The sequence below is a fragment of the Macaca fascicularis genome, chromosome 5 (assembly GCF_037993035.2).
Source record: "Macaca fascicularis isolate 582-1 chromosome 5, T2T-MFA8v1.1".
Classification (NCBI taxonomy): Eukaryota; Metazoa; Chordata; class Mammalia; order Primates; family Cercopithecidae; genus Macaca; species Macaca fascicularis.
This window is the reverse complement of record NC_088379.1, coordinates 188,581,168-188,594,297: the sequence shown is the minus strand read 5'-3', so window position 1 is coordinate 188,594,297 and position 13,130 is coordinate 188,581,168. Positions and strand designations below refer to the sequence as shown.

The 13,130-nt window shown below is 47.2% G+C and overlaps 1 protein-coding gene across 1 annotated transcript in view; it reads left to right on the top strand.

Annotated features, from left to right (window-relative positions):
• Positions 1-11,789: 11,789 nt before the first annotated feature.
• LOC141410363 (uncharacterized) overlaps positions 11,790-13,130 on the top strand; it is a 32,468-nt gene continuing 31,127 nt past the window's right edge. The window contains exon 1 of the mRNA XM_074040804.1: positions 11,790-13,127. Coding sequence (XP_073896905.1) covers positions 12,061-13,017 — 957 coding nt within the window. The 5' untranslated portion in view covers positions 11,790-12,060 and the 3' untranslated portion in view covers positions 13,018-13,127. The remainder of the gene's footprint in view (positions 13,128-13,130) is intronic.

Here is a 13,130-nt window from a genome sequence, read left to right as displayed (position 1 = left end):
TATTATTATTTTTTTTTTTTTCGAGACAGAGTTTCACTCTGTCACCCAGGCTGGAGTGCAGTGGTACAATCTTGGCTCACTGCAACCTCCACCTCCCGGGTTCAAGTGATTCTCCTGCCTCAGCCTCCCCAGCAACTAGGATTACAGGCGCCCGCCACCACACCCAGCTAAATTTTTGTATTTTTAGTAGAGACAGCGTTTCACCACGTTGGCTAGATTGGTCTCGAACTCCTGACCTCAAGTGATCCTCCTGCCTCGACCTCCCAAAGTGCTAGGATTATAGGTGTGAGCCACCTCGCCTGGCCCAAATTAATCTTTTTAATGTGGAAAAACTCAAAACAAATAATTATTTCACATCTAAGATTCTTAGTATAATCTTTTACACAGAAAATAAAAATAACTAGGAGAAGCAATGTCTTTAAAGTAGATTAAGTAAAATACTGTTCACAATTTGCTTACTCATTGAATCTAAAACCACCACCACCATGTAATTCTTGATCCTCAAAGAAGAAAAATAAAACACAGTGAAGAACAATGAGATGAAGTTTCCTTCTAGCACTATATCCCATCTTGTCATTCAAAAGATTTTCTCAGTACCCATTCCATTGCCCTTTTTCCTAAAATGAACTATTTCTAGCTGGTTGCCAAATTGTTCTTGTCATTAATTACCTTCCAATGTTCCTGTGCTGAGCATCCTTTGAATGTACATCTGGCACTGGCACTGTCCTACAGTCCTCACCAGCCACTCAAATGCTCATGTCCCGCCCGAGAGATGTTCTAAGCAGCACTGCTTTTCGGGCTTAAAATATCGAGGCCACAGTATTATCTTTAGTACTCAGCTTAATTTATTTGGTGAGATATATTTGTGTGTCTTAGTCAAGGGTCAGAAATCGTAATACAAATGAGTCTACTATATTTTACATTCAGAAGAAAAAGTGAAAGAGAAAATATATATATATGTGTATATATGTATAGTATTTATGTGTAGATATGTGTGTATATATATGTGTGTGTGTGTGTGTGTGTGTGTGTATATGTGTGCATATATATCTCAATACTGGTGAACAGAGCCAAACTTTGTCCAGGAGAAATGACATGCAGTTTTAAAAAGGTTAACAGCTCAGACTCTAGAGCCAGACTGCTGGGTTGAAATATGAAATCAACCCAGGCTACTCCTTGAACCTCAGTCTCCTCTTCTATAAAATGGAATATCAGCACTACCTTTGTAAGTATTAAATGAGACAATGCAAAAAAAGTGCTTAGAGCAATCCCTGACCCACAGTAAACATGAATAAGTTTTTTCCGCTTGTCCTTACTCCTTCCCTCCCAACTCTGAAGTAGGGTTAGCAAACATCTAATCTAGTTTGTCCAACCCATGGCTCAAGGGCTGCATGTGGCCCAGGACAGTTCTGAATGCAGCCCAACACAAATTTGTAAACTTTCTTAAAACATTATGAGATTTTTTTTTTGTGATTTTCTTTTTTTAGCTCATCAGCTATCATTAGTGTCAGTGTATGTTATGTGTAGCCCAAGATAATTCTTCTTCCTATGTGGCCCAGGGGAGCCAAAAGATCGGACACACCTGATCTAACAGAATCAAGAAGTATATAGCATAAAGACTGTCTTCTAGAATGTTCTTTTTTCAATGTAGGAGGAAATGCTAAAGATACAGGTAAAAATGAAACAAAGATGCTAGAGTAACCACTATTATCTGGGAGTAGACACAGTGTCTAAAGTACTGCTTTTGTTTTTCTACATTACTCATTTTCTACATTAAAAAAGTACTGCTTTCTACATTCTCTGCATTACTTCACAGTCTACTAACGATTAAAGACTTTCCTTGGACAAACATTTTCTTAACAAATTAATAACCAGGCTCTGATGAAAGGAAAGTGATCAACCCAGACAAATTACGCTGGTCAGAAAGTCCCCCAAAACAACAACACAAAAAGGATGCTTCCCGTCTCTGCGGTTCTGTATTAACTCCAAAGTCAGCAGGCCTTCCAAGGCTTTCCCAGCCTATCAAACCAACCCAGGACAAAGGGGAAGTGATCAGTCAGGAGAACGCGGAGCCCAGAGGCACTGCTGGAGGGAGTTAAGCGAGGATCGGAATGAATGGCGATGCTGTAACAAGATTACAGGAGAGATGTAACCACAACAGATGAGACGGAGAACTGGATTTCTTTCCAGAAGCGCCGCAGAGTTCACTGAGCTGCATCCTCCTTTCACTTCCTCAGGAAGAGTCCAGAAGAATCTGCTTTATTGACCAGGGAACAGAGATTAAAAAAAAAAAAAAAGCCAAAGTGATTTGTCCAGACTGGACAATTCTTTTCACCCAGCAGGTGTAACGTGGGGTCCATCTGCTACAGGAACCCACTCTGATCCCTTAGTCCTCCTCCTGGCCTTGGCGAAATTGGCTGGGGAGCTCAGCCAGCCCCGCAGGCCTGTTGGGTAGATAAATCCACAATGAAAGCGGCCTGATTCCCAGCAAGACCTTTCCACTGTAGCCTCAGGGACACTAGGCAGCTACTCCCCTCACACCTCCTCTTCCTCTATCTTCTCCCTTGCCATTTTTCAGTTCCCAGTCATGGATCTGTGCCGTCTCCCATGCTCCCGTCTCCCCACTCACAGCCCACTGCTTCAAGAGCACCTTGGGCCCTCACCGTAGACCCCACCTCCCCCAGCTCAGCCTCTTCCAGCTCCATCCACCCACCAGGGCTGCCAAACAAGCAGGCAGGATTAAGACGCTGAGCCGGGAGTGGGGTGGGTGTGGGGTGTGGGGCTGTGAAGGCCACAGGGGTAAAGTGCAAGTGTTCCCTAGAGAAGGTGTCACCCAAAGCCAAATGACAAAGAGGGAAGGCGATGAGACACAGTGGCCAGAGAGGCTACACACCCTGGCAGCTCGGGCAGGCTCCCTGGCGCCTTAGGCTGACAGAAGGTTTGCAAGGACTGCAGGACTCTCCCAAGAGTGGAAAGCATCCCAAAGGGGTCACACCAGAAGGCCTGGGGACTTCTCTCCATAATAAAATTTTGTTTTGGAAATCATATCCACTGTGGTGTCCCCTCTAAATATGGAGAAATTCTCCTCCTTTTTTCAGCATGAAAGTGTCAGAAAGCATCTAGGACTCACAAAGGCCCCCTCCAGGCATGAGGGCTTCGAGTTTTGGGGCAGTGGGGACAGGGCATGAGGGGGAGTCTGGAATCTCTGAAGACGACTTTCCTTGTAAGGGCATGTGCTAGGCCCTACCGTCCTGAACATGAACACATAAATGTTTGTTTCCTCAAAATTTGGATGGCAGGGGACTTTATTTAGAAGTAGAAAGGCAGAGGTGTCATCATAACCTTTTGTTGCAATGGTTTGAAAAGAAAAATAGTCCACATCCTGGAGGGAAAGTGGGGGTCGGGGGGGAGAAGGGAGGTACCTGACACAGCGCTGGAGGAGGCAGGCCAAGACAGAAGGAAATGCTGTCACACACAGAGCTCCCAGGACGCGTGCCACAGTGGGTCACTGCTCTGGGAAGCCGCAGTATCCTGGGGTTCACGGTGAAGATAGAAGGCTGCAGCAACCTCAGGCGGCTGGAAGATGGGGTGCCCCAGACTGGATTCCACCCCTTCAAGACACCAGGAAGCCCTCCATGAGCACCAGGGACTCCTGGATTCATGAGAAGGAGGTGATTTTCGACTAACCATGCATCCCCGGCTTCCACGCCAGAGAGCTAGGCTAAGGGACATCATGTGCTCCCCAAACATACGTCACTGGGGAGCGGGGAGGTGACATCCTGCTTACAGAGACAAGTCATTTTACACGGACAGACGGGCTCTCACTGTAGAAAATTATTATAGGGCTTTCACAATAAAGTGGGAAAACGGAGGCATATATCCTGTTTATTTTCATCTTCAGAGTGAAATCTACAGCACAGAGGTATGCTTGCAAAGCGTTACTGTCATAAGAACATCTTCAGACGCAGATCTGCTCAGTGTGGGGTCTCCCACCGTCCCAAGCACTTTCTCAACTCACCCGCTTCTTCAAGCCCCAAAGACTCAGATGAATCCTTTCTACCTCTTTATCTACATCATTTATCCATTTATCACATTCTCAAAGATACACTGCCAGCTCTGGCCCTTGGCAGCGTCCAACTTGACTGGTCTGCATCAAGACAGACTGAGGCCAAGATATCAACAGCTGTTTAAGCCAGTTCCTCCCACGCCAGGGTGATTTTTATTTTTATATTTATTGAGATAGGGTCTCACTCTGTCACCCAGGCTAGAGTGCGGTGGCACAATCTTGGCTCACTGTAGCTTCAATATCCCAGGCTCAGAGGATCCTCCCACCTCAGCCTCAAAGCAGCTGGGACCACAGGCACACAGCACCACGCTCAGCTAATTCTTTTTAAACTTTTTTGTAGAAATGGGATCTTGCTATGTCGCCCCAGGCTGGTCCAGAACTCCTGGGCTCAAGTGATCACCCGACTTAGACCTCCCAAAGTGCTGGGATTATAGGCGTGAGCCACTGTACTTGGCCTAGTATGATTCAAGTGGATTAAAATCTCTTGACGTAAGACCTTCTTAAAAATCCAGATCTAGCTATTATTATAGTATACTATATATTAAAAAATTAGATCCAAAGCTTGTACCTTGGCAATACATCTATTTATTCCTCACTGAGATAAACTATAGACCATATCATTCGTTTCCCCCAAATTAAGAAATGTTGGAAATTATATCATGTCTACAGCTATGCAACAAGGGTTTAAAACTTATTTCACAAATATATAAACTAAGTAGGAGGATACAAGTACAGTCTCCAAACTTCAAGTAACTAATGTTAAAGCCCACCTCATACACTGAAAATTCTATTTTTAAGGTGACCAGATCATCACTGTGTGATATTTTAGGCAGACTAAAGAAATTTTAAATTCCTCGCAGCAGATAGTTTGTATATAATGAACTTTCCCGGGTTTTTATCCCAAAATATGTGATCGACCTCAGGAACAGAAAGCATCTAAATACTTTCAACCCATCACAAGATACAGATACCATTTCAGTTTGATGAGCCCTTTTAAAAGAACTTGGCAATAACCGGCAAATTTACCTCTTGATGCAATTTATTTTCCAAATTCAAAATAAACCCACAAGGAAACAAATGTGCTCAATATCATAATTAATCTACAAGCAGTAAAATTTATAAATCTTTACAAAGCCAGATTTATTACAGCAAAACCTGAAATCTCAGAAGTTCATTCTAAATGCTTTATTACAATAAAACTGACATGCCTTCGCTGAAAACACCTTTGAGCCAAAGTGAGGTAATTCATAAAATGGTTTTTTATGGGCTGGGCCTGGTGGCTCACGCCTGTAATCCCAGCACTTTGGGAGGCCAAGGTGGGTGGATCACAAGGTCAGGAGATCGAGACCATCCTGGCTAACACGGTGAAACCCCGTCTCTACTAAAAAATACAAAAAACTAGCCAGGCGAGGTGGCGGCGCCTGTAGTCCCAGCTACTCGGGAGCCTGAGGCAGGAGAATGGTGTGAACCCAGGAAGTGGAGCTTGCAGGGAGCAGAGATCGCGCCACTGCACTCCAGCCTGGGCAACAGAGCGAGACTCTGTCTCAAAAAAAAAAAAAAAAAATTTTATCACTACCTAGAAGTCACTACAGTTTTAAATGCATCCGTGTTCACTGTTTAGACTTAATCCTGTGATTTTCATATGAGAGGTAAGCTTCCTTAGGAGCCAGGCCCGCGTCTTAAACTTCTCTAAATCTTCTGCAGACTGCAACCCAGCACACATCTCCGGAGACTCACGCCTTCTCTCTGCAGAACACCATCCCACACGGCCCCACAGGACCTGGCCTGGGCCTGCCTCTGACCTCAGCTGCAGTTACACCTTCTGCTCCTTTCCTGGCTCAACAAACCCAGCCCCATGGGCCACCATCTCCATTTCTCCAGCACAGCAAGCTGATTTCCACCTGCTCCTGTGTCATTGCTGGTTGGTGGATACCTGCCTCACTGGTCAAGTGTCACCCCAAATGAGGTACTGTTGAGTAGTCATACAGGAAACTGCTTCTAGCATCCCGGGGCCTAGGTCCAGATCCCAGCTCTATCACTTACTAACTAGGCATCCCTGGAGAACATTTATCTTTCTGTTCCTTAAGGTTCTTGTTTGTATATGGATAAAATAATGATACCTAAATGATATAGGTGTCTTAAAGATTAGATTAGATCATTAAAAAAAAAAAAAAAAAAAGCATTTAGGGCCGGGCACGGTGGCTCATGCCTGTAATCCCAGCACTTTGGGAAGCCGGGGCAGGCGGATGACCTGAGGTCAGGAGTTCGAGACCAGCCTGATCAATATGGAGAAACCCCGTCTCTACTAAAAATACAAAATTAGCCAGGCGTGGTGGCACATGCCTGTAATCCCAGCTACCACGGAGGCTGAGGCAGGAGAATCACTTGAACCTGGGAGGCGGAGGTTATGGTGAGCTGAGATCACGCTACTGCACTCCAGTCCGGGCAACAAGAGCGAAACTTCATCTCAAAAAAATTAAACAAATAAATAAATAAAACATTTAGAAAATAGTTGGTGATCAATAAATGTTAATGTTAGCTATTCTGTCATTTCTCCCCAGCGCTCTCTATTATTCTACCAAGTGCTTAATTTTTATAGCACTTAAAACTATTCGAACTTTTTATTTCTTTAATTTTTCTTTTTTTTTTTTTTTTTTTTTTTGAGACAGAGTCTCATTGTCACCCAAGCTGGAGTGCAGTGGCATGATCTCGGCTCACTACAACTTCTGCCTCCTGGGTTCAAGCGATTCTCCTGCCTCAGCCTCCCAAGTAGCTAGGATTACAGGTGTCCGCCACCACGCCTGGCTAATTTTTGTGTTTTTAGTAGAGACAGGGTTTCACCCTGTTGGCCAGGCTGGTCTCAAACTCCTGACCTCAAGTGACCCAACCGCCATGGCCTCACAAAGTGCTGGGATTACAGGTGTGAGCCACCGCGCCTGGACCCTTTCTTCAATTTTTCAAATGTCTGTTGTCCCACTAGAATGGAACCTCCAAAAGTAACAGGAACTTTATCTGACTTGTTCTCCACTTCAGTGCCTAGAACACATCCCAGGAACTGGTGGCTGCTCCAGTCACTGAATGAATCAATATCTACAATTTAAAAGGCTTTAAAACAATTGTTAAGCAATTCAAGCTATTCGTCTAGGAATATTATTCAATGTTAAGTCGACTTAAGTAAGTTCCTGAACTATGACTTCTTTTGAGTATACAAATGTCTGTGGAGTATACATTTTTTTAAATAATTGTAGGCTGGGCTTGGGTGCTAACATCTGTAATCTCAGCACTTTAGGAGGCTGAGACGGGAGGATTGCTTGAGGCCAGGAGTTCAAAACCAGTGATTTGGTTTGGAGCTGTGTCCCCATCCAAATCTCATCTTATAGCTCCCATAATTCCCACATGTTATGGGAGGGACCCTGTGGGAAGTGACTGAATTATGAGGGTAGATCTTTCCCATGCTGTTCTCATGTTAGTGAATGGGTCTCATGAGATCTGATGGTTTTAAAAAAGGGAGTTTCCTTGCACAACTCTCTCTTTGCCTGCTGCCATCCACGTAAGATGTGACTTGCTCCTCCTTGCCTTCCGCCATAATTGTGAGGCTTCTCCAGCCATGTGAAACTGTGAGTTCTCTATTAAACTTCTGTCCTTTGTAAATTGTCCAGTCTTGGGTATGTCTTTATCAGCGGCATAAAAATGGACTATTACAACCAGCCTTGGCAACATAGGGAGACCCTGTCTCTACAAAAAAAAAATTAAAAATTAGCCGGGCATAGTGGTGCATGCCTACAGCCCAGCTACTAAGGAGGTTGAGGCAGAAGGACCGCTTGAGCTCAGGAGTTGGAGGCTGCAGTGAGCCTGATGGAGCCACTGCACTCCAGCCTCGGCAAGAGAATGAAACCTTGTCTCAAAAAAAAAAAAATCTGTCTTAAAAATCTACTATTTGGGGAAACCACTTTAAGAAAGCAACTCTTTTCAAGAAAACCAATAAAAATTTTGGAAAAGAATAAAATCTTGATGCCCATGTGTTCTAAACAATTTCATAATGCAAAATACAAGTTCTGATATAAAGTCTAAAAAAGCGTATTTGGTCTGAACTATTTAAACATGTGAGGATCAAATGGGAAAGTGTAAAGTGCCACTTTCCCATTTGGGCACAGAGATGCACCCGTGCTCCCTGAGGTCTGGAGGGGGAGCACATGGCTCCACACAAAGGCTAAGGGCTTGTAGCTGAGGCTAGAAGGCCCTCCAGCCTCAACCAGACTAATGGTTTCTTTCTTCAGGTGCTAACCGTGGTCTGTGCAAGTGTCCCGAAGGAGAGCAAACACTCTAAAGAAGCACTTGGCATTTCTCCCTCTGTTTCAATAGGCCCAGCTGGTGCTTCTATTTCTAATTCCCTCCCAGTCCCACCCTTCGCCCTCACTGGCACGGAATTCTCACTGTAACGCAGATCAAATCATGTCATTCCCGCCCCTGCTTAGAAGCCCCCAGTGGTTTCTAGATCTTCACATCTGGCCCTCTCCCACCTTTCCATTGTCTTATCGCCCCAGCCAGTTTCCAAACACATCTCCAACCCCAAGCCTTCACTCAAGCTCCGGTCACCTCCTTCCCCAGCAGGGAGAGTTCTTCTGCTCTGCAGGAACGCCCACCCACCCCCATCTCCATCTGCACAAGCTCAAGTGAAAGCCTCATACCTGGGAAACCTCCCCTACCAGTTCACAAGACAGAAGCAACTGCTTCTCCTTCACTCAAAACAAAGAGTGCTCAAAGCATTTAGCACACTCTCCATTTCTTATGTCAGAATACCCCAAAAGATGGCATGTCCCATCAGTCTTCCTATTTGCAGGAGTGACACAGAGGCTGGCGCTAGAAAGCACTCAATAAACATGCATGGGTTTTCATTTACTGTTATTTACTCAAAATATACAGCACAATTTTAAAACATTACCAGCATCCTGTATACCCTTTGAAGGGTTCTGAAAATCAAAAGTCCAAACTTTTTCTCTACATGCCCACAGTAGGTTATTTCTAAGAATGGACTTGCATATTCTAGTAGGTTATTTCTAAATAGTGGGTTGGAAGATGCCAAGTCAAAACCACTTTTCCTTTGAGTAGCTTAACACCCTGCTTCTTGTTGAATCCAGTAATCATCTCCTTGTTGTCCAACCCTCACCTGAAATTTTACAGTTGGTTAGAACCATATACTTTTGGAATTACTGGCACCAAAATGCTCACGATTTCAACACGGGTGTTTCAAGTTACAGAATAAAATATTAACTCCTGGCAAATCCTGCTGTGAGAGTGTAGGTTTGCCTCAACTGTACCACAGCACAGTCAGAAAAAAGCACCTGGGCTTGCCTGTCTCTGCTCACCTGCAAGCCTCTCTGCTCTGGGTTGTGGGAAATCATGCACCCCGGCCAACCCAAGTCAAGAGAGGGGGCAAAACCGTTCCTCTCCTTTCTTCACTGGCAGAATCTAATGGAACACTCATTACCACTCTCTATGGTGGGATCTAAGAGATCATCTGAAACACAACCAAATTTTATAAATAATCCTTATCCCCCACAAGAATGATAAAATTTGAACAAGGTTTTAGCTACCAGCTATTTCAGAGAACTATTGGTAACTGATGAGCTTAATTCGAGTTCAACAAGTGGGAATGTAATATGCCTCCTGTAAAGCTCATCTATGTGTCTGGCTCTATGGCTGTTTCATATGCATGAATTAATGAGCTAAAATCCCAAAACAACGTAAAAGTGCCCAACAATATATGTACTACAGATGGGGGTCAATTGAAAGGGATGCTGCAAGAAATCTATTACTGAGTATCAAAGATAGCATTTGGTTTCTGGTTTTGTACATATAACAATAGATAGATTCCAGGCTATTCCTATGATAACATGACTCTTTTCAGAGTACAGTTTCAGCCAGGATTCCCCACATCACCCCCTCCTCCTGCCCCCGCCAGCATTTGAACTTGTCATCACGTGTATTGTGACTCAGAATAAAAGGTTGTGAGCCAGTCCTCATCAGCTTCCAGACTGGAATTTCAAAGCCCAATAAAAGATCTGGCAACAAAAATATGAGGAAGCATGCAGCAGATACTGAGAATTTTTACAGTAGATAAAAATTTTTCAAACAATTCAGCATTTTACCGTCATTACTGAAGCAAAATTGGAATTGCAGTGGAGATTTTAACCCACCCCACACCCCCACAGGCAGTTCAAAAGAAAGTTACCACTTGGATCCCAGCAGGTATCACCCCTGCTCTTTTATCTGATGCTTGGGCTTTAGGAGGGGGTCCCACTGCTTCCTCTGAGGGTGCAGAGGTAGGGCGAGGAGCTCAGTACTGCAGAGGCTGGCAGGCCCCATCAGCTGCCAGTCAGCAGGGACAGCTCAGGTCAGGTCACCTACCCAGGTCAGGGCAACAGTCAACCAATTACAGCAATTTGGAACCTTTAAAAATTGCCAAAATATTTCTCTTTGGTTAATATGACAGATCACCAATTCCTATGAATTTATAAATTCTGCTGAAATAAAAAAAATACATGAGCATACTGAAATATTTACAAATGAAATTAAGTTGGTATAATGTCTGGGATTTCAAAATAGAACTGGTAGGGGGTAGATGGGGGTATAAATGCAGTAAGATCGGCCATGCCATTGATACTTTTTGGAGCTGGATGATGAGTACACGGTTGGGGTTCAATATAATATTTTTGAGTTATACTACTTTTGTATACATTTGAAATTATGCAAAATAAAACATTAAAAAGTGTGAAATCGAGTTTCAAAGAAAATTATTAAAAGCCTGTAGAGCAATCTATACGGTGCATATAAAATGACTACATACATCCTTACGTACTAATGTGTCACTGTCCTACAGTGCAAAAGCAAGTTAAGTCTCAGAGGCGTTCATCTTGGCCCTGTACGGAGGCTGCTTAATTTCAGGGACTGAGGTTTCTGCTAAAGTCAAGAGAATTGAGAAAATTAAGGCACCTTTTAAAATTCAGTGCAGGTTACAAAATACACAAGATGCAAGCTTTACTAGCTTTTTGTCTACTCAAGTCAAAGAAAGCTTTGTAAAGATCTCTTCTATGCCAAAATAGACAAAACACAACAAAATAAAAATGCTATAAACTTGTCACACGCATAGATGGAGTCACATCAGCAGGTAACAGCTAATCCTTCAGAGGAAGGCGGCAGAGCAACAGCGAGTAACGAAAAAGGCGACTTCACAGTGTTTCAGCGTTTGAACTTTTGACCTCCCCAAATGTCAAGAAAGAATTTCTAAACCGCGGAACTAGAAAGAATGCTTTCTTCCTTAAAATTGTTTCCTAAAGCTTTACTATTTACTATCTACGCTTTTAGCCACCGGACCCAAAGTACAAAACTCAAAAGTGTATTCTAAAGGCGATGCAAACTGGATGAAGGAGGGGAAATTAAGTAGTGCAATAAAAACCAGCAAGTCAAAGCAGCACTGAAGTGCGGCGGCGACCTTCACCTCTGGGCGACTCTGCCCCTCTTCACGTTTTGCTCTCTTTTGTGGAAAATCAGATTTTTTTTCCTCCGGCATCTTTGTGTCTCTTCCTTCCCTCAAACACACAAAACGACTTGAGAGATGTACTGCAGGTGAGACTTTTAACACGAACTCCGCAGCCTTGTCTCGTTCAGAAATGAGTGCGCGCAACACTCAGCCCCTACCCGAGCTTCCTGGCGCGTCCCCCGCAGTCGCCGCCTAGGGAAGGGCGTCCCAGGCGCACCTGAGCCGCTGCTCCGGCTGGGAGCCCCGCGCAACCCGAGCCCCGGAGTCCTCCCCGCCCACCTCCGCCCGGCCCGCGTACTCCAGCCGTGTAGCAGTGCTGGGAGGGGGACACTCACACGCCCCGAGCGCCGCGCCCTCAGAGCCGCCCGCCGAGCCGCGGCGCCCACCTGGCGGCCCCAGGCACCGCCCGCCACCGGGGAGGCTCCCGCAGGCAGGCGGGGGCGGCGCACGGGGAATGGGACGGCTGCCTCCTTTCGGTGCCAGGAAGTTCCCCAATCCCACGCTCGCAGAGGGCCCCCGGCTCCTCCCCCGGCAGGGACGCGGGCACCCAGGGGAGCCTCGGCTGTGCCCGCGGCGGGCTGGGGCAGGGCGGGGCTCCCGCGGCCGCACGGCACGGACGCAACCCGGCGGGAAGGGACGGGACGGGCGCCCGGCTGCCGCACTCACCCAGGCAGCGGATGTGGAAGCCCGAGGGCGGCCGCAGGGCCCGGCGCGTCCAGCCTTCGCGCAGCGCCTCCAGATGCTCCTCCTTGCCCTGGATCAGCAGGACCTGCTCGTCGATCCAGCCCAGGAAGAAGGTCTCGGCCACCGCGGCCGTGACTTTCTTGTTCCAGAAGTGCTGCATGTTCTCGGCTTTGAAGTCGGCGAAGATCTCGTAGCCGATGTGGTGCCGGGCGAGCTGGCGGGGCTGGGCCGGGGGCGCGGGCCGGGCTGCCCCGGGCCTTTCCCCCGCCGGCGCCTCGGCCGGGCCCAGGACGATGGCCAGGGAGTGAGGCGCGATCTGCAGAAACTTCTCCATCTTCCCAGGCATCTGCCGCGCCGACCTGGCTCACCGAGGCCGCCTCCCGCCGCTCCCGGGAACAGCCGCCGGGATGTGGCTGCAAGACCAGCGGGGAGCGCGACCGTCCCCCGGGGCAGGGCTGGCCGCGCGTCCCCCAGGGCAGGGCTGGCCGCGCCTCCCCCGCGCCCCGCGTCCCTGCAGCCCCGGCGCCCGGCGCAGTCCCTGGGCGCAGCCCACGGGTCTCCGCGGGGAAGGGACGGTGTGCGGGGCCCGCTCCGGCCCGAGCTCTGGAGCGCGTTACCTGCAGCTCCGGGCCACCCTTCGGGCAGCGCTCATTTTCCGGCGGCGGCACCCTCGCCTCCCCGGGCGCCCAGCGGCCCGCGGGGGCGGAGACGCGGGAGGAGGCGGTGAGGGGGCGGGCAGTGCGAACGCGGCCCGGGAACCCCCTGGGCTGGACGCGGCCCGAGGAATCCCAAGGAGTCCGATGACGGAGGTGTTCGGGGAGCGCGAATGGCCAAGGGGTG